This window comes from Leuciscus leuciscus (genome assembly GCF_965113295.1).
Source record: "Leuciscus leuciscus genome assembly, chromosome: 21".
NCBI classification, from domain to species: Eukaryota; Metazoa; Chordata; class Actinopteri; order Cypriniformes; family Leuciscidae; genus Leuciscus; species Leuciscus leuciscus.
In genome coordinates, this window is record NC_138745.1 from 11372360 (window position 1) to 11394922 (window position 22563).

General features: G+C 36.7%; 1 protein-coding gene across 4 annotated transcripts in view; it reads left to right on the plus strand.

Annotated features, from left to right (window-relative positions):
- Positions 1–1790: 1790 nt before the first annotated feature.
- grid1b (glutamate receptor, ionotropic, delta 1b) overlaps positions 1791–22563 on the plus strand; it is a 503970-nt gene continuing 483197 nt past the window's right edge. For all 4 annotated transcript variants that reach the window (XM_082151397.1, XM_082151399.1, XM_082151398.1 and 1 more), the window contains exons 1-2: positions 1791–2193; positions 5619–5774. In XM_082151397.1, coding sequence (XP_082007523.1) covers positions 2115–2193; positions 5619–5774 — 235 coding nt within the window. In that variant the 5' untranslated portion in view covers positions 1791–2114. The remainder of the gene's footprint in view (positions 2194–5618; positions 5775–22563) is intronic.

Here is a 22563-nt window from a genome sequence, read left to right on the forward strand (position 1 = left end):
ACACATCAGTCTTACGACAAAAAAAAGAAGAATCAAGGCATTGTAATATTGAAATCATTTTATTTTGATGCTTCCAGACCCTTTTAAAGAATAATTAGATTTGGAAAAAAAGGTTAATGTATAAGTGAAACACTGTGCTGGATGTTGCTATACAGATATGAACAAAGGCAGAGTGTTCAGGGTTTAGAGCTTGATAATTGATCCATTGTAATTCTGTTCGTGACCGACATAGCTTACGGGAGCTGTCCACCGGCGTGTGGTGCTGAAAGACATCACATATACTTAACCAAACAATTAAGGGACATTTCTGTTCTCATATTCAACCGCAAGAAATATCCTTTAATTGTAAGACAAAGAATATAATGTTTCGTCTCTGATGAAGTCTTCAGTGATGTGGATGAATAAAGTGAGTCCAGCGGTGGTCTTCATTTGTTTCTCTAAAGTTCATTTTCTTCGATTCACTTTCTGCTCTCCACAAATCTTCTTTCGTTCTTTTTACACTACTTAAAGCCCGTTTGATATCAACCTTTTAAAAATCTATATTGTAACCTCAAATTAAAAGTTTAAAATCAAATACAATTTAAAGAAAACAGAAAAATTATATGAAACAGCACACTGCATTTTGTTAAAACATTTTGCCGTCTTAAACTATAACAAGTGAAACGTGGTATTATTACCTTAAGAAGCTATTTCTACCGGATCTCTTACACATCACTTTCGGTTACCTAATATAATGTCATATTAAATATTGTTTGGGCTTGACTAAAATCAGTAAATAATCATACAACCTGACAAACCTTTCTATACAATGATACATTTAAATTCCATCATATGTAGTGCAATAAATACTTATATATACACATAAAATGGTATATCATGAAAATGGCAGTATTGTACACGAGCCCACAGCTCCAGTCTTCACCGGCAATATCGTCTCCGCAACACGTCCTCACAATAAAAACCGTGTCTGAATGAAACCATGTTCAATGGGAGAAATGCGCCTTATCATGTGTCGAATTTCCACGGACTTCTGACAGCGGCGCTCCGTCTCGCGCCGCGGGAAAGTCGATTCCTCTTCGTGACGTTGCACAGCGACTATCTGTACTTCATCATCCAGTAAAAAAAAAAAAGCAAGAATGAATCCAATGCACGCTTTATCACTCAAAAGAAAGTTATATTTTCCTTCGTGCGCGACGAATCATTGAGAGACCATGTCTATATGTCTACATTAATTTCTCCCATATGGAAATCTCTGTGAATAGCGTCCTGATTGACCGCTACGTGTATGTTGACTAACTGTAATTCATTTAACACTAAAATCATTTATCAAAATAGAGAATGAATCAACAGCACACTTGAACACTCAAAAGAAAGTTACCTCTTCGTTCGATGACTCTGAACCACCGACTTTCCACAGTTCGCATTCCCACGTTAGCTTTCCCCATGTTTTCACGGGTGGAAATCTACGCAAACACGTTCTTGCAGAGGGGTCTCGTTCCTAAAAGTTGAACTGTTTTAATTCGAAAACGCTTTGCGAAAATCGCTTAAAGGTGACGAGACGCGATGCAACAGTCAACGACGTGAATATTATGCTTTTTTTAATTTATTTTTTTACGGAGACAAACAATTAAATGTAATTGCACAGACGGAACGCAAAAACGGTAACGTCCTCTTAAGGCAGCTGCATGTATGTTTAGCTTCGTCTTCTCCAGCTTCGCGCCGGATTCCATCTCTTCGCGCGCGCGCTCGCTCTCTGGAACGAGCGAACAAGCTAACTAGCGAGCGCGCGCGCGCGGGGGTGTCCCTCCTCCGCAGTTTTGAGTTTGTGATGTGTCTCAGACTCCGCGAGCGCCGCGCGAGAGCGAGACCTGCGGAGAGAACGCGCCGGATCCCGAAGCAACCGTTACCCTCCAACAGGCGACCTGCATTTCTCCTTCCTGATTCCCCCTTATTCCCTCACAGTGTTTCTCACACTAGCGCTTTCCTAAAGCGCCGCCACACTTTTTGGTTAATCACAGGTGTATTTGTGATCCTTTGACGTACTTTTCTCATTCATTGGGAATTAACATACATCTGAGGATCGTGTGGATGCGCGGTTTTGGAGAGAAGCGGAGATGGAATTGCTGATAATATGCCTTTCTTTTGGGATATTGCAATGCAGTTCGGTGGGAGCCGACTCCATCATTCACATCGGTAAGGAGTGAGCTGTTCAAAGCCTTTATTTGTTGCAAATGATAATGAATGCGCCATCCAGATTGAAGTGAAGGGACTGTGTTGTAAGGGTCGGTGTAAAATGTAAATTGTAAATAAGCATTGAAAATGCGCCCTGCTAATCGGGCTGAATATCAATTGAGTAGACCACTTGTGATCATAACGTCTCTCTTGTTCAGACTGGCGATAGTTCCAATGCACTGATATGCATGAACAAGACTAATCTAATTTCGGTCTTAGCAGCTTGTTCATGAGCAAGGTATAATTGTGTAAACAGCAGATTTCAGGTAAGTTGGAAATACAGGAGGCGTCTGTCATAAGGCAAAGTAAGCCAATGTGTGGGGGTTGCTCTCCCCCTCCCATCTATAAGATTGAACTTTGAATGGAACGTGAGGGAAATCTTAATAAAGGATGCTGAAGTAAATAAATGACAAGAGGACAAATGCTTATTCTTGGCTATCCCAGGCCGTACATGTCTTCTTAACCAATCCCGCTTTGCATGCGCTGGACACCCTGTGCATTCTGATTGTCTCACCAAACGTGAGGAAAGTAAGATTTTGGCACTCCAACAGCAGCAGAGTGAAGGAAGAGGGGCTGGTGGGGAGGGCGGCTGTGATTCTATTCAGTTGTCATGAAGAACTGAAATCCAAACCCTTGAATCTCTTACAAACATGATTAGATATCTTTATTAAGATGTTGATAATTGTACAACCAAATCAGCCATTCTCTTATTTAAGAGGGGATTTATTAGAATTTGTTGTCCATGTAGTGAAATTAAGCCACCATATTTGCCGTTGAAGACTCTGCAGTAGTCTTGCCAATAAACCCAAAACAGAAAACCCAAACCCTTCAGCAAAACTTCTTTTTATTAAAGAAAAAGCTTATATCAACAACATATAATTGTTTTGGTTGGCCAAAACTGACCCAGTGGAGTTGGTTATCCCATTTATTATTCTTATACTTTACCCAAACTATAGTTTTAACTAATCCAAAATGAGCAATGCTTGTCTTATGCAATCTGTGTTAAGTACTTTTCTGCCCATTTTGTTGACCAAGACTTTGGGGATGATAAAAAAAAAATATATATATAATTTTTTTTAGCATGTACTGGCATTGCAATTTACACTTTGAAATGAGGTGTATTGAATGCATTTGAGAGCTGTGGTGGATGCGATATACAATGTGAAATAATCTTTTGAGATGTTATTTTTTGTACAGAGATATCTTCATGTACAAAGAAATAATTAAATCCACAGCTTGTTCTCAGGTACTTCAAGTTAACTACCAGTTGCATGGGTCTAGGTACAAAATAAAAATCACCACCTTTAAAGATGAGGTCTTCCAATATTTTTATCCAGTTCTTACCTTTAAGTGCAGGACAGGCCGTATCTGTGGCTGTGTAATAGTCAGGACTCCAAGGTGCATGACACAGGTGAAATAACAAATTCCAGCCTCTCCAGTGCCCAATACTTCCACTTTGTCACATCCGCTAGTTATCATCCTGACCAAATTCGGCTCCGAAGGGCAAAAGAAAAATAGGGCCGTCCATTGAATGAAGAGGGTGACATGAAGTGATTTTCAGGGTGGTGTGGTGATTTACAGAGGCAATGGCCATCCAAAACTGGTAATTGGAAGGCTAGTATAGGCAGTGTGGATCAGGGCTGCTCTCACTGGCAACTGGAATGAACAGATGCGACACCCCTATTTCTGCTAAATAAGATGAACATTGCAGTGATACATCAACCAAATTCTACCTGTCTACATGCCCATCCTATATGGCTCCTCTAACACAGGTAGAGAAGATGGGTACATTTTGGCCACACATAAATGAGGACTCTCAATCTCTCAAAAAAACCTTTCCAGATATCATGCTTATACATAAATTGACTAAGCTGCCATAAAATGAATTAATCTGCATGCAACTTGTTTCACAACTTTATTGTAAGTTGCTTTTATAAGCACATGCTTGGCATGTAATGCAGGCTCAACAGTAAGGATGTTTGGTCCTGCTTTATTTAACTACTACTGTATGTACTTCTGTCAAAAGCAATTCATTGTTTGGTACTTATTGTGTTCGTGTTGTATTTCAAAACACTTTTATGCTATTGAGGTGGGATATGGGGAAGGTTTGGTGATGCGGTTAGGTTTATGGGGAAGGGGTAGACTGACGGCAGAAGGTCTGGACTTAACATAAAAACAAGTATGTACACATCATTGCATCAAATAATTAATTTAGATGTTAGTACATAGTTAAAGACACATAATATAAAGTGGGTCCAAAGTCTTTTTTTTTTTTTTTCTGAAGGGACCAGTACTTAAGATTTTTGAATGTCCTGCAAAAATCTTCACTGGAAAGGGACAAAATTATTATTATATTATGTATTATTAAAACATAAATTAATTCAAAATGAAATAACCTCACCTATGTTAGCATTAAGTTTGCATTAAAATATTGCATGCACACATGTACTTTTATTTGTATGCATAATATGTCGAAAACTTTTCTTGTCTAGTCACACTCAGTTTGGAATTACATGAACCACGTAAATACATATTTCCAATTCCAAACAGACATATTTGAGAAAAAAAGTTGAGTAGTTTGCATCACTGGATGTAACTGTCAGTCTTTTTATTGCAAAACAGTTGACATGTATTAAATATTTATTTATGCATTTGGCAGACACTTTTATCCAAAGTGACTTACATTGCATTTCAAGGTACACATTTACTTTCTTAGCATTTCTTGATTCTATTAAATGATTTGCTATTTACATCTTACCTCACTCTTTTTTTTTTTAAGTTAAACTGATGCTCTACTTATGTGGACAGTTAACTTATGTGGACTACTTTGATTTGATTGGCTTTGATTTGATTGGATTTGATTCTCAATCATTTTGACATTGAGGAGCGCTGTAGTCCACTGAGGCAGACCAAACTAAAACTTTTAAACCTTTTGTCATCCTAACAACAGGGGGAAGGTTTACAGCCCTGATTCATCATTGATCTCAAGTTAAAGGCTTGCTCATTATTTTGCAACATAAAAGGCTCTGAGAAAAATACAGTTTATCTTATTTATATTTAGTAAAACAATCACCAGACCTATTTTAGCCTTGAGCTTTCTGTTGGAAGGGTTCCTATAATTCAATTGGTAGAGCATAGCGCTAGAAATGTCAAGGTCATGTGCTCGATCCCAGAGAACACACACGCTGATAAAAAGTACCTTGAATGCACTTTTAAGTGGCTTTGGATAAAAGCATCTGCCAAATAGATAAATGTTTGTAAAATAATAGACCTGTGAGCACGATGAGCCGAGCAAGTGAATTGCTCTCAGTATGCAAATTAGCAATTGCTACAGTTTCTTTGTACGCTCCACTAAGACCCAGATAACTATCTGCACTTGCCCGCAGGTGCCATTTTTGAGGAGAACGCAGCACGGGATGATGAGGTGTTTCAGTTGGCGATCTCTGACCTCAGCCTCAACGATGACATTTTGCAGAGCGAGAAAATCACCCACTCCATAAAATATATTGAACCCAACAACCCCTTTCAGGCAGTCCAGGAAGGTGAGTGAATCATCATGTTCTGTCTCTTGACTCACGGACTGCATCATTCCCAGACGTCTGAGTGTACATGCTGAAAAATTTACATGCAAGTTGTTGTCTGGCGGTTTGAATCCCCAAGTCGAAATGACATACATCACCAGGATTTCTGCTTTTGTTCAGAGCGTGCTTACGGCAACCAAAGATGTCTTGAAAATGTATGTGTATTTGTTTAATGCCAGCATGAAAGGTGACATTAGGTTTCAAAGACTTCCACCTGAAGCTTCGTCGCAGTCTAATGTCTTCTGTGAAAGAAGAGCTAGGTGGAGGTATTGAGTCAAGCTGGACTCAATAACAATTTTCCACATAATTGCAGTTGAGGATGAGTGCTCTGAAGTCTGAGCTTTCCAAAAGATCATTTTGAAAAGCGAGGAGAAAGAGAATGTCTTCTTCTGAATGGGCTAATGGCAGTTAATGATGCTGGGATTGAAGACAAATATGAGGGTGATGATGATGGCAATGATTTTTTCCGTTAGAAAATATCCTCCATGACAATATTCTATGTTGGTTTTTGAAATTTTGTCACTGGGATCAATCTAAGTGAGGTATTGAAATAGATATAGCCCAATCTTTGCTGAGGTTTTATTTGTCATTCTTCTTGCTCTGCTATTACTGGGACCTTTATGAACTAGTCTCCAATCACAGAGTATACTCACTGTGTTTTTAGTCGGTGTGCAGTTTTCCACAGTTCAACTGCTTTCAGTGTAATAGGTGTCTTTCAGGTTGGTTTGTTGAAGTGTTTTATTTCCCACATCACCTTGTCAACCGGAGGAATAACACTAGCACACTTGGAGAACATCCTTATTCTGACAATGCTGTGTGACCTCACATATGGCACAGGGGAGCTTAACACTTTTTTTTTTAATATAACTTGTGTTAATAGAAATAATGAAACTGTCTCAGTGTATTTTGATTTGTTTCAACACATCATAGTGTATCACTGGCAAAATATTTTTGTCACTTGTTTTTCGCAAGTTCAGGGGGAATGTATATGTATATATGTATATATATATATATATATATATAGTATTAGTAATGTTTCCAAACTTTTGATTGGTGTGTGTGTTTATATATATACATATATATATACATTCCCCCTGAACTTGCGAAAAACAAGTGATTTGTATATATATACATACACACACCCACCAGTCAACTTTTTATTCATCAATGAATCCTGAAAAAAGTATCACAGTTAAAAAAAAAAAAAAAAAAAAAAAAATTAAGCAGCACAGCTGTTCCCCACACCCCTGTTTTTTAATCAAATAAATGCTGGCTTGATGAGCTTAAGATACATACAAAAATAGTAATGTTTCCAAACTTTTGTCCGGTACTGTGTTGTTTCTGAGATATGTTTCTAGTATACAATAATCTGTTATCTTACAAACAATTGTCATTATTTGCTACTGGCCCTCTGCTTTGGTGATCATCTGAGATCGTCCAGTTATGTTTGATCTCCTGCATGAATGTGTTGTCATGGTAGTGTGGTTGAAATGCAGGGCAGTGTGCAAGTACCTTAGCGCAGTGATGCTGTGCTCTCTTGACTGAATGCCCTGTTGATTTTGGCTCCGTGAACAGATTCCAGACCATTCATGTCAGCCAATGGAGTTCTTTTTAGTTCTTTTTTTCCACAGTTGCCATCTCAAAATCATAACAGTAGCCCACATTGTGTGCTGGTTTTGCCGGAGGAAAGCATCGGGGCTCATTTTATTATGCAGCAAACACATATTAAGCAGCAATAATGTTTTCAGCATCGATAATATAAGATGTTTTTTAGTGCTAAATCCGCATACGAGAATGATTTCTGAAGCATCATGTGATACTGAAGACTGGAGGCTGCTGTATTTTTAGCTTAAAAATAAAAATAATCTTATATTTGAAATATGTTACAATTGAAAACCGCTTTAAATGACCTTTTCACAATATTGCTGTTTTATTTTTGATCAATAAATGCAGCCTTGATAAGCATAAGAACTTCTTTCCAAAACATGAAATAATCCCTACAGACCCCAACATTTTAGGGTGAAATATGACCCTGAGATTCACTTTACCCGTTCTTAAGTAACATCACTGTATTTTCACTCCTCAAGGTTTTACTGTTTTTGTGCCCAGTACAGGGTAATGTAATGTAGTCAAATATCTTAAGGAATCATCTGCTGATATGACTAGAAGCTTAGCATCAATAATATAGGATATTCCTGTGAATTGTTCATTAAATCATTGTCTATTGCCTGAAGTTGATCTTAGAGATTAATACCCCCCTCCCTGTGCAATTGCTGTGCGTTTCTTTATAATTGACACATGTTATACTTACTTTCATTCTGTATGCTCAGGATCTCATTTTATATTAAGTGCAAAACCTATACTACAGAAACAAAATGGAGAAGGTGTAATGAAACTCACCAGATTAATCCTTTAGTGTCTGAGATGTGAATAAAGATTCGAAGCTTAACCTAAACTGCCTTCTCTCACATAGGAGTGTTAAATGTACCAAACCTCTCTAAATACAGTAGCTTTTATTCATTTGTCTCATAGCTGATGTTTTCATAGTCCTTCTTTCTTTGTTAGTTTTTGCATAGCACTCCAACTGCTTTATTATTGGAAAAGCAATATGCAAAAGTAATGTTATGATGATCACGTACAGCGCACACTGCATCTAAAAATGGTTGTGACTTTCTTAAGTGCTTCTATTACACAGTTTGATAATCTACTGCGGTGACAAACACATTCCACAACCAAATTAAATTCGGAAAAGTTCCGTTTAATTAATCCACAGGGCTCAACGTTAAGAGCTCAACTGCTGCACGCACGACACTTATGATACAGCGTGCGAGTTCCAAACTGAGAGGAATGTGCTGACATTCCTCAACTGGAACTTTCACGTCTATGTGCGCTTGAATATTTAAATTGGCAATGGCTTAAAAATGCGCAAATTATCAACTTCTGTGAAGATGCAGCACTGGCCTGATCGGGCAAGTGACAGTTCCGTCAATTGGCCCGGGTGACTTTCACGCAGGGTCCGTATTGTCGAGCACTCATCCACATACTGTGTAAAGAACCAAACTCAATAACTAGTTGTTAAAGACATAATTAATAGTACATTAGGCAGTCCTATCTCTTCTCCTGGTCCAGTGAAAGTAGATCATATGTAAAAAGGTATGCCTTGCTTCATTCACAAATTTTAAAGTAATATTTGTCCTCCTACCAGCCCTGGGATCTCAGGGAAACCCTTAACACACACACAAAAATAGCCAACATCAAACAGTTTAAACAGTTGGCAACCATGTTTCTTTGAAACTGAGTTCAAACTGTTGCTATGTTTTTTTTTAAGGGAATCACTCCCACATTGAAATGCATTTGCCACTCACGAAACTGTGCACTGTGTATGCCACGGGATTATTTGAGGGATAGTTTATTGCTTCTCAACAAGTTTGGGCTTTGCTGTCTACCTTTTTTGTACAAATTCACTGGATAATTGTTATTCCGGTACTGAGGAGCCACTTTAATTCCTGCTATCCAGCACAAATACAATAAACATGCACTATGCTCCTTTGACTATTGAAGACAAAAATGATTTTATATACATCATATGATACATCATATATGATCATAAAAAGCGTTTCACAAGAATATTTATCAATTAAGCAGAGAATAGATTTAATCAAACGTAATAAGACAAGTGATGGGAATAACGGCGTTATAAATAAACGGCGTTATCTTTTTCAGTAACGAGTAATCAAACAAATGACTGTTTCCCCCGTTACAACGCCATTACCGTTATTGACAATAAAATGCGGCGTTACTATAATTGAGCTCACTGAAGCGGTTTTCACCTGAGTATGTTCTTTCTCAGCCATAGGACCTTCAAAGTTGTTTCTCTGGTGTGTGTGTGTGTGTTTATGAGGCGCCGGACTGGACAAACGTGAAGCGAACAATGCGCGAGAGAGACCGAGTGTGTTCGAGCATTATATAGTTTGTTTATAAATACATTACAAATTTCAACATTAAAATAATCTCTGTAGCCTATTGGTATCATCTGCAACGTTTTCATTAATTTACATGGTTATAAAAATTAAATCTAAAAATAACCTACAGGGAATGTTCTGGGAAGGTTCTGTTTAGGTTATAAAAATTAAACCTAAAAATAACAGGGAACGTTCTCTTTAGGTTATAAAATAAAACCAGAAAATAACCAGCAGGGAACGTTCCCAGAAAACATCTTTGTTTGACTGGTTGTGAACATGTGCGGCAAACACGACTAGAATGTTTTATTATTACTATTTATTTGTGGTACATTGTTCAGTATTATATTGAGAGCACTTCTTGTTAAACTGTTTACTTTTGTGAGGAAGGAAATACTACAGTAGGCTACAGTATGTCTACCAGTTGTGAAGTTGTGTGACAGTTTTATCATTTTTATTTGCACTACAAAGAGTGTATGTATATTTTTTATTATTATTTATTCATTTTTGGTACATTTCTTAAGAAGCGTAATTTATTTTTAGACTTATTTGTTGGCTATTTGTCGTCTGTACAATATTAAATATTATGGTTCTAAACCATCTATTGTCTTTTATTGTTCTACTATAGCAATGATAATATTTTAAATAATATACTGAATTGAATAGGTGTCTCTCACATTGTCCCACAGCAACATTAAAATAATGTAGATTAGTGTACAAGGTTTTATAATAATAATGTATTCTATTTATTGTCCATTTCATTCATTTAACATTTGATATTGGGGGAATCCAAGTTATTTGACATATTTGAACATTTAAAAATAAATAAATAATACTAATTCCCTGGTAATTAGTTACTTTTAGAATGATGTAACTCAGTTATACTAACTCAGTTACTATTTGTGAGAAGTAACTAGCAACTATAACTAATTACTTAACATGCCCAACACTGAATAAGACACATGCCCTCATTTACTAATTTATGTGTATGAAAACATGGGCAAAGTTGATAGCACACACAAAACAAATATCCAAGCTGATCTATTAACAATCTTCTTAAGACTGCATATTTCAGATGCTTGTAATATTGTTTTCTGTTGTTTCTTTCTTTAGTGGTCAAAATGTAGGGTGTGTGTCACTGAAAATATAGAAATTTGGTGAGCCTAAATGTAATTGCAAATAAGATAATTACAAGAACAAATTAATATGATTATAATGTATTAAATTGATTCGCACTGATCATAATGCATTATGCTGTTATGACTGTGGCAAAACTGGGCTTTATAAGTAGATGTTTCAAATATACTGCATTCTACTGGAATGGCATTCACATGATATTAAACCATTCCAAGTCAAACTTTTTTAAATTCAAAGTTATATTTAGAACACAATCCAATCTGAAGTTAATTAATGCATCGTTCGACCGGACATAACTATTTTATATATATATAAATATAGGTTATATGTGTTTGCGCATATGTGTTTGTGTTTGTGATATCAGGAAGCAACGTAATACGCACATGACGACAGGAGGGTGACGGCGATGTGCAAATCGAGTTACCCCTCCCACTTCTGCTAGTTTTACTATGATATCTTATCCCGTGCGAATTGGCCATTAATATTACAGACGTCCTGTGGTAAAATTACATTACTCCATCTACCCTTGTAAAGTTAATCCCGTCCGAATAGGGCTTTAGACTGCAGTCACAGCTTTTTCATTAAAGGACAATATTTGCCCCCTTAAATCGATTTTTCCAGTGCATTTTCTTACCTTTATAAATACCTTTATAAAATAAATAATGCTTTAAATTAAAAATTTTAAAGTTCTATATGCAATGATTTAAAAAAAGTAATGATACTAGTCACAGAGTCATTAACAAAGCAAGTGGCTGCATTTATTAATGGGTCATTGAATCATTGACTCTCACAATTTGTTCTCGAAACGCCGCTGTGTGCTGCAGATTGTGCTCTGGTTTTCATTTGAACTATTATTGCATTGCAAAATAGAGCAAAAATAATAATAAAATACTGACAATAAAATGAACATCAATTAATATTACGGTTTCGTTTGTTGCACTGTTTTTGCAAAAATATTTGTAATCATGTGTATATATTTGGGAAACATTGCATTCTTGCTTGTAAAATATATAATCAACATTAAAAGCAAGAACTCACAGGGTATGAGAGTTTGAATCTTAAATCGATCTCTATGCACAGTTTGTGTCTATATTTGTTCTTCATGCTAGTAAGTGCTAAATCCCCACTTTTACAAAGGTACATTGTCAATAACGGCAGTAATGTTGTACAAATTGCTAAGGCAGCATATTCTGTGCACAATCTGTCATATGCTCGCTGCTTGTGTAAATGCAGTCAGTTTTGACTGCGAAAGATGAAGTAATTTGATTGGACGTCATGTATTTACGGCATTTTACCTGCTATAAATACATGCTCAGTTTTAATGTTATTTTAAGGTGCAGTAGAATTAAAATAACAGCAAAACGCAGCATTTTCTTTCCGCGTACCCCCTCTGTCACCTCATGTTCCCCCAGGGGTATGCGTACCCCAGTTTGAGAACCGCCTGCTAAAGCGCCTGCTAAATGCATAAATGCAATGTTAAAAACACAAAGCTAATTTATGTCCTCCACTCTTGTGCACATCTCACTCTCAGCATGTGCCTAAAGCTTTGCCAGAAATGGTTGTCCAGTTGGTGTTCAACAACCACATCAGATATTTGTTGTTTGAAATTTTTTAAAACTGAATTAACGTGTAAAAAACTCTGTGTTTTTCCTTTGTGAATGATTAATTCAGATGATATCATCCGTCACAATCCCTGAAACATTTCAAAGGTGTTATACTTGTGTATTCTGATCAATTGCCAATTGTTCATCAGAGACCATATACACTCTGCATAGCCAGATTAGCAAAAACGTGCCTGTGGAGACATTTGTGCAAAATGATATTACATTGATTCTTGCATTTTCACGACACTTTTTTCACGAGAGTTTTTTCCTAAACAGATGTATGTGAATCTGACAACGTGTTATTATGTTTAGTTTTTTTTTGTACGTAAAAGTTACCTAAAAGGTTAATGCTCTATCGCATTTGAAAATAAATTCGACCCTAAACCTAACCGTTTTGTTAACAAAACCAAACGTGGTTACAGATATGGATGCTCATACTAAACAGCGAGTGGCAAGAATTCTCCAAGCGTTTATGTTGGCCCCCCTGCTGTACTCGTCCATGCCTCTGAGATGACTTGCACAGCCCCAGTGGAGTTGTAATGGAGTTATTTGAATGCCATTGAGGAAGACGAGTCCTTGGACCTCTGTGTCCATTAGGAAACGCTAATGTTCGAGGTATGAGAAAATACCTATATGCACATATATTTTTGGCCTGTACTGCTCGATTTTAAACCATTCGGTATGCAGACATGAGTGTGTGGGATGCGTGCAAATGAAGTAGCAAAGTGTATCGTATCGTCAGATACACGCACATCAGCAGCCCACACACACTCGAAACACTAACATGGGACCTTTATTCTGAACTGTGCATGTAAGTAGTGCATCAATCCTTCACTGACCATAGAGAGAATGACATAGCTTCTGGCCTCTCGTAGTGAGGGTCTCTGATTCTGTGATTTGCTCTTGATCTAAATTACCCTGCATGGGACCTTAAATGTGCTTTCAACACAAATAAATTAGGTTAATTACCTTGTTACTCAAGCTAGCCGTCTGATTGCCAAATTGCACAGTGTTTCTGTAAAAACAACATATTTGTCCACTTTGGGCAGCACCCTGCTTATTTCTCTGAGTAGAATGTGTTCATGCTTAACTGCCTTATTCATGCAGAAACATAATTTGAATTTGAAAATATCATTTGCAGATATTGCCTTCACTTTTTTGGCTCGGTTCTGTGTTTGAAAGCTGGCTGATTAAGACATTTCTAATCATTGTCAGAAGCTCTCCACATGGATCACACAATTACTGTGATTGTGCCAAAACTATGCTGATTTGCTGCTCAAGAAACATGTATTATTATTATTATCAATGTTGAAAACATTTTTTTGCTGCTTAACATTTTTGTGGAAACAATGATACCATTCAAACATTTGTGGTAAGATTAAAAATAGATTGAAATGTATTCATTAAGGATGCATTGAATTGATCAAAAGTAACAGTTATAGTGTTACAAAAGATTTATTTTTAATAAATGCTTTAATAAAAAATAAAAAAATAAATGCAAATGCAAATAAATACTGTTCATTGAACATTTTATTCATCAAAGAATCCTGAAAAAGAATCACAATTTCCACAAAAATGTTAATCAGCAAAAACCTTTTCTCAACAAAGATAATAATAATAATCTTGAACACCAAATCATTGTATTAGAATGATTTTTGAAGGTAATGATGCTGAAATTTCAGCTTTGCCATCACATAAATAAATTATAGTTTAAAATATATTCAAATAGAAAACAGCTATTTTAATTTGTAATAACATTTTGCAATATTACTTTTACTATCTCACTGTGTGTTTGATTAAATAAATGCAGCCTTGGTGAGCATAAGATACTTCTTTCAAAAACATACACAATTTTAATGTTTCCAAACTTTTGACAGGTACTGTAAATACATGCTCAAATTCAGTAAAATAGTTATTCATTAAAATAATTTAAGTAAACTAGTGTAAAATGTAATCTTAAGCAAGGAACTGGATTAATGTTTCCCCACGTTTTTCAATAAATGAACAAAAGAAAAATGCTATTTGGTCATTTCCATATTGGTTAAAAAAATTACACTAAATGCTCTTCTGCTAGTTCATATCATAATGATACCTATCCTAATGATACACTTTTTATAAAACTTACAGGGCAAATAAAAAGGTGCATTAAAATCATTGCTACATTTACAAAGCTGCTTTATTATATATCCCTAGCAAAAACTTTGTACATAGATGATGAATATTCAGTTTATCACCCAATCCTATTTATGATTGTGCTTGCTTTTGATTGGAATATTGTACCAGGATCAATAAAAGCTTTTGGTCCTGGAACGCATCCTTTCTGTCAAAATCACAGTGACCGCTTCTTTAAAATGAACCAAAGGCGCTGCAAGGCCCAATAATGTTTTCTTCTCATTTTGAGTATCATCAGAAATGCCTCCGGATGCACCTTTAACTAAATTAAAATATCTTGACGCATCTTTTCTGTCAAAATCACAGTGACCTTTTCTTTAAAATGAAGCAAAATCGCTACAGGACCCAAGCTCGTTTTCTTTTTCATTTTGAGCATCCTCAGAAATGCCTCCAGTTGTACCTTTAACTATATTACAAGATCTTGATGGATAGGATTTACAATTGGATAAGATTTACAAGTTACATTTTTTTTTGCATCATATCAATGCCAAAATGGGAATCATATATTGCATCTAGCAAAAATATAGCATCTGCATTCCCCTAGCTAAAACAGTAGAACATAGTGCTAGCGATGCCAAGGTCATGGGTTCAATTCCCAGGGAATGCATGAACTGATAAAAAATGTTTACCTTAAAAATTCATCGTACATTGCTTTGGATAAACATGTCTGCCAAGTATCCTATAAAGGGCATAGCCTTAATTCCAGACCAGTTTCAAATGTGTGAGCTCAGCATTGTGTTCTCTCTGAACATCAAACAGCAGAAGAGATGCAGAGGGATGCATATGATCATGGCATCAGGAGATTGAGCTCTATCTCCTAAGCAATCGAACCGCGTCCATACGCCATTACAGTCAGTGTTGGCTGACACTTCATGTGAAAGATGTCCATTGTACGGGAGAGGAAACAATGCGGGGGAATTAATCAGACTGCAAAGGTTTCACTGATCCATCTATGGCGGCTAGAGTTTAAACAGCCAGAAGCATCGCTGAGGAAGGGATAAACATCTGAAAAGTGCAATCCCAGTCCTATCTGAAGAGAGATATACTGCTGGGACTGTGCCGCGGCTTCATCCATTAGCCGAGCCGGCGCTTCGAAGCCGAGTTCCCGGGATAATTAATTTGCAAACGTTTCCCAGTTTCCAATGCAGTGCATCTAATCTGTGTGCAGTACAGCTTTATAATGGAGAGACAGCATGTCAGCCATGGTACCTGATAAAACACTTCTGTGTGTAAACGCTGATGTGCTGTGGCCCTTTAGGTAGCCATTTAGGAGTCACACTTTTGAGAACTCAAGGCTCCACCAATATTTGAGACTTAACTTGGATTTTATCGCCGTTTCTTGCGGATTGACTCAAACTCGACCTGTTGACCTGAGACAAATCGCTTTTTCAGAGGCTAAGCTTCGCCCTTTCTTTGTTGGAATGGATCTAGTGTGTATAGTGATTTGTTGAGAGAGCTTCAAATGTTTTTGGATAAAAAATCCGATCAGCCTGTGATGTCACTGAAAGCAACTTTTTTTGCCATCCGCCTGTGTGAAGATAAGAACGTTAATCATGTCTGGACCTGTTTGATAGCAACTACTGTAGCTGATTTAGAGACTTTGATCACTAGATCAAGAAACTGTTTAGGCCCCTAGTGAAAATGTTCCACAAAAAATAAAATAAAATAAAGAATAGCGCCATCAATGATGACATGCTGTCTGGCTTCAAATATGACTGCTATCCTATATATAGGTTGTTGCTAAAAATGTTATTTCAATAGATTTTCAAACTTCAGTTATGTGCAAAAAACAAAGTAATAAGCCACAAGAGGCTGGGCGTAACAGCACTTTTACTTTGAGGCTGTGTTGATAAAGCAATAGACATCAATATACAGTAGTGCAATTGTTTTGCAATACTTTTGGCTCTATTATTTATTTATTGCTGTGCTTATTCATAAATATTCCTACAGCCAATTAATAAAGAAGTGGTTTCTCTAAAAGTCTGAAACATACTGCAATGTGTATCATACCTTGAAGTTCAAGCGCTAGGCTAGATTTAAAGGGTTAAATCCAACCCTGGTAAAATCACTGCTACACAATGCCTCTCGTGGCTCATTGCTTTTATAAAATTGGAGCAACATAAGAACGATGAAATTGACAAATAATTACAGTGCTATAATACAATAAAAACAATACTTATGTTTACTCTGCATAGTAGTGTAACAGGAATGAGGATAATGCACATTTAAGTGGGCAGGTGAGGTAATGGGGTAGATTACTTTTAAAGTGAAGTAGCGTTTGTTCTCATTTTCTTTGAAAAACGAGCATGCTGTTTTAACCCCTTGCATTGGCGTGTTGGAAGAGCTGCATGTGTATATGCATGTGCTTGGCTTCGGCAACTTAATGACCATTTCTGTGCCAATGGCCTGTTGATAGCATTTTTGGATTCTCTTAGAGAGTAGACGATGTCGGGATTCACTTCTTCCTTCTAGCGAGGTGGTTGAGACTTACGGCCCAGTTTGTTATTGTTTTGTTTGGCCTTTATTAATTTCCAAAGAGGCATTACTACTTCTTAACCTGAATAGCATTTCAATAGTGCCTTCGGTGGACAATTTTCTTTCATCATAAATTGCCAACCCTTTGTACTCCGGCTTCTATTTCATTTATTTGAACCGTCTGTGTAGGAAATATCATCTTTTTTAGGGTCCCCCACCCTATACAAGTTTGGGTGGCGTAGTCGATTAAGCCTGCTTGGTTATACAACAAAAGGAAGGTAACCTAGACACTTGGTATTAAGATGCGTTTTGGTCTATTGGATCACAAGTAGATGAGGGAGACACATTCCCAATTACACCTGGTGTTTTAATCCGTCTCTTTTGTCCACTGTCCTGATTTCTTCGAGGGGAGGGTCTATGGGTGGGTAAATCTATGGGATTTATTAGATCTTTCAATCTAATGGACAAAATAAGCTTGCGCAACTTTACATATGAATGCGACCAAACACACAGAGAGCAGCAGCTTTTGTTTATGCTCTGATAGCCACAATACGACAACGAACTCTGTGAGTGCGTGTTAGAAATCAGGAGTGAGAGAACACTGTTCTTGGTCTGTTTTTATCTTGAAGTAGTGGTATAATGCCCTTTTCACAAGATGTAAAATAAGTCTCTGATGTCCCCAGAGTGTGTATGTGAAGTTTTAGCAAAAAATTCCCTACAGATATTTTTATATAGCATGTTAAAATTGTCACTTTTGACAATTGTCACAAACGCACCGTTTTTGTGTGTGTCCCTTTAAATGCAAATGAGCTGCTGCTCTCAGCACAGGGGGCGGAGCTCGTGTCCTTTTACCTCACACAGGCATGCACTGGAAATGTCAATGTTTATGTTCAAACTGGAGTCAGACAATGATGGAGAGACTCAGGAAGAAGTGACAACATGTAGAAGCAACAGGACATTTCTGAATGGTTAGTTGATGAATTTAGGTATCTTATGTATAGTTATCTTCTAGTCATTGATTAGCATATTCTGTCATGATAATCTATAAATCTTGTTCCCAGGGGCGGGGTTTATGTAAATTACAGGGTTAGTGATGTCACTAACACAGGAGGAAGCTCGTGTAGTCCCTACCAGCCGTTTGCTGTAGTCCTTACAAAACAATTTCTTTAAAAGCAAATATCTTCCTTTGCTTTGAACTTTGAGCGTTGTAACTTTGCAGATGTTGTTTATGCTCAAACAGCAACATTACACACTAACTAAGTTAGAAAAGTGAAATCATAATCAACCACCCCTTTAAAACCAAACTTGGGTCGCCGACAAAGTTGAAATCCCGTTTGGCTAGCGCACTTCCCACAATGTTTACGCATTAGGTCAGTAGGCAGAGAGTAGGTGGTCTTTTGTGGCTGTTTAGATGAGCTCTGTCAAATAAGTGAAAGTGACAGCAAACACAACAACAGCATAAAATAAATCAGTAAACAGTTACACAATCATTATCACAGCGTAATTTATTAATGCCGCAGTGCACTGCTGGGAACTCCAGTACCGCATCTATTAGCATGGTTTGTGGATATCACCATATTATTATCCACACATTCCACACCTTGCTCAAAAAACCTCACACTTGACAGGAAGCAAATAATGAAAAAGCATACTTAATGACTATTTTAGTCCATGGTGTACTTGCTGTTTAATGTTTGCATGGCATAAACAGTCTGTCAAGGCATAAGGCTTGTCAAACTACCTTTTTTAAATAATATGAGGAAGGAAGCATAAACTGACAAGATACTGATATCTTGCTTGAATGTACTGTACAGCTTGAATGTACTGTAAGTCACTTTGGATATAAGAATCTGCCAAATGCCTAAATTTAAAACTTGATGTTAGGAAAAGTCAAGTGAAAGTATACATTTGCAAAGCATTTCTGCAAAGTCTGTTGCACTGCCCTACAAAATGTTGTTTTATCATTCAAGATCTTTGTTTCCATCTCTTTAACTTGTCACAGTAATGTATGTAATTTCGCAATGAACAGGTTGTGTGGCTCAAACATTGATTTTAAATAAAATTAATTGAATTGAATTGAATTGAATTGAATTTAATTTAATTTAATTTAATTTAATTTCCATAAAAATAAAAATAAATCACTTTCAGTGGGTCTATGACTTTATTTATTTAATTATTTACTTGTCTCTGCATCCAAAACATTACACACATCAAACAAGTGGTATTTTCTTGTGACAGATGACTTGGCAAATGCACATAAAAAAAAAATCATAATTTATTTATTATAGAGAAAGGTCACCTTTTAAAGAAAGGTGATGATTGCCAGCGCATTCTCAAGTGAAATGCTTTGTATAATATGTCAATAGGTGTGATTTTCATCTTAGTTGTATAGAATGAAGTGTGCTTCATTCTGCTATTCATTGATTTACAGTTCCACAGTTGTTATTTTATTGTTAACAGTGATACTTGTGATATTAGCAATACTTTTACTGAACCAGTTCATTTGAGAGTTATTTTCTGTTTAGTTTATGCATGTTTTGTACACTGCTGCCTTACATTTTTAAGTACAATCAAATTAAGTTTTAAAATATATATTACAGTGTACACTGATTTCTTTTGGATTCAATTAATCCTCTTAAATGCGCTCATTCAGAAAACATAAGATTGATTTAAGATCTAATAAAATTTGCAGACACCTTGATTTAATTCAGACCACTTTTGGAAATAACAACAACATCTTGACTAATATTCCTGCCATCTGTTATCTGAGGAAATCGTTCTACTTTTTTACATTCTGTTGACTTGCAAATACTGACTGGCCAGGTTATGATGTGGCGCATGTGTCCTTTGATTATGTGATTTTATTCTGAGATGCATAAATCAGTGATGTCTGGCCCCACATGAAACTATTAAAACACTGCATGAGACTAATGAGACATTTAATCACATCAGTCTAACAATGTATTTGGAATATAAATTGTGGGAGAAGCCACTCTGTAACTTGCGGAGTTGTTGTTATAGTATCATGCCCTTTGGTAGTACCCTGATTTAGAATATTTAGTCACCCATGCTAAGCTTTAGTCACTCCTGCTGCTAAGCTAATTAGCAATGCTACATAGCTTTCCCGAAAGGCTATGTGTTCATGATATCAGAGTCTGGTGAGCCGTATTTACTAGGATCCCTGCTATTCAATGCAGCACATAATTTAGCAACTTGAGTAGTTTTGGGCTGGAGGCGGAGACTGGAGAATAAATAATTAATCATTGCAATCGGAATCACACAGGACTTTTTCTAATTGTGAAATAATTTGCTATAGCTTATTTCAAAAATTCAATGCTGTTTGCAGGATTTTTTGCATGGTAAACTCATGCAATTATAGTCAGTGAAAGTATGCATACAATTAGGACAGGTTACATTAGTATGACGTGGACGTAAACAGATCATGCTTTTGTGCACAATAAGCATGCTAATGTGCAGTGCATTATATATCCTTCATTCCATTTATATATACATTTCATTCTATATATGTTTTGCGTGTCAACAATCAGCAGCGTTATTGAAGAATGCACATGTGCTTGAATGCATAAGCGAACCCCAGAGTATTATATAAGAGGGAACCCGTGATGACTCAAACATCAAATAAAGCATAACAACAGGGCAGAAAAATAGTTAAGTAGCCTTCAGATTCCATTGTTTGTTACAGCAGCATCTTGGAGAAATTACGTTGTGGAGAAAGCTGCTGACTGAACGAACCGACTGTATATGAGAGTAAAGTTTATAGAAATTACAAAGACATATATTGTGTAATGCGTTAATCTGACATTAATTGCGATCTCAAATCTATTAATTGGTAGGGGTGGGAATCTTTAGGCACCTCACGGTCCGATTCTGATTCTGGCAGTCACAATCCGATACCAAAATGATTAATTAATAAGTTTACCGACTTGAAAATCTTAAAATCTTGGAAACAGATTTACACAGCGTAAAAGTGGACTTCAAAGATTTATTATCCTGTTGCGCTTTCTTTAGGCCCTGATCAGTGACTAGTAGATGTCAAGCTTAAAGCGTCATGGCAGAGCATTAAAGTCAACTACTGTGCAATTTAAAAATTTTAGGTGGACTATACATATAATAGGACTATATATAGGAATTCAGATAAAAAAATAAAAAAATAAAAATCAGATTACAAATAAAGTGGCTATGATGCATATCTGTACCAAACACACAAATGTGAGATGGTAATGTACTACAATCTTTAGATTGATCACTTTTATGTGGACATTAAGCAGTAGGACTGTTAATTCGCTAGTGTGTTGATCACAATTCGTGCAACATGCTAATATTGCCTACCTTTACCCTTTCGAGTTTACATTCGGAAAAACTGCAGGAATAAAATTGAGTTGAAAGGTATTAATAGAGGTGGAATTTGCATTAATTCCTGCATTCAAAAGACACAAAATCCTGGAGGGACTTGTAAATCTGTTCGACTGACTGTAGTGTATTAAATTTTGAAATTGTGAGGTCATATGGTTAAGAGAGGGAATTCTCATGATCGTTGTTGAAGGCAGGACTATGGCAGAACATTCAGCAGTGGTCCTGGCGTCCAAAGAGATGGAGAGGGAGCACAAAAGAAGAGGGAACTGAGGGATGGATGCCTGAGGGGATTACTGTGAGAGAAGTAGGCAGTTGGTTTTTATGGTAGAATGCTAAAATTGCTAGCATTAAAGCATAACAATATAAAGCACACTCACACACATGCTAGGGGTTGCACAGACTAGTCAACTGCCAGAGATTCTAATTTTCATCATCAAATCAAGAGTTCTGTCAGGACCACTACCATCAAATACTATTGACAATTAGCATACAGTTTTACGGATGCCAAACCTGCCGGGGCGAGAGGAGGAGCTGGCGATGGAGGAGGGTAATTAGCTCCTGAGAAACGCGATAGCTGCTGATAATACTGAAGGAGCTTATATATGTATACGGTGATAGGCGTCATATTCCTATAGGTAGATGTGGATCAGCTGAGAGTCAGCTGATGTGAGCTTGACTAACGTGACCTGCCAGAACTAACGCTACGCTTGATATTTAAGCTTGACGTCGACTAGTCACTGATCGTGGCCTATAGAGGGTGCAACAGGATAAGAAATCTTTGAAGTCCACTTTTACCCTCTGTTTCCAAACAGTTCAAATGACAAATAAATGAATACTCCGAAAACACTCCACAATATATGTTTGATTATACCATCTGGATGCTTAAAATTGATCGGGTGAATTCATGTTTTAAACAGCTTAATGTACACGTAAGTTAATCGCCTTTCATACATGCACACACATACAAACAGTAGCTCGCACATCATGAGCAGATCGCACGCACACAGAATCATTCAGTAGAGCAGAACA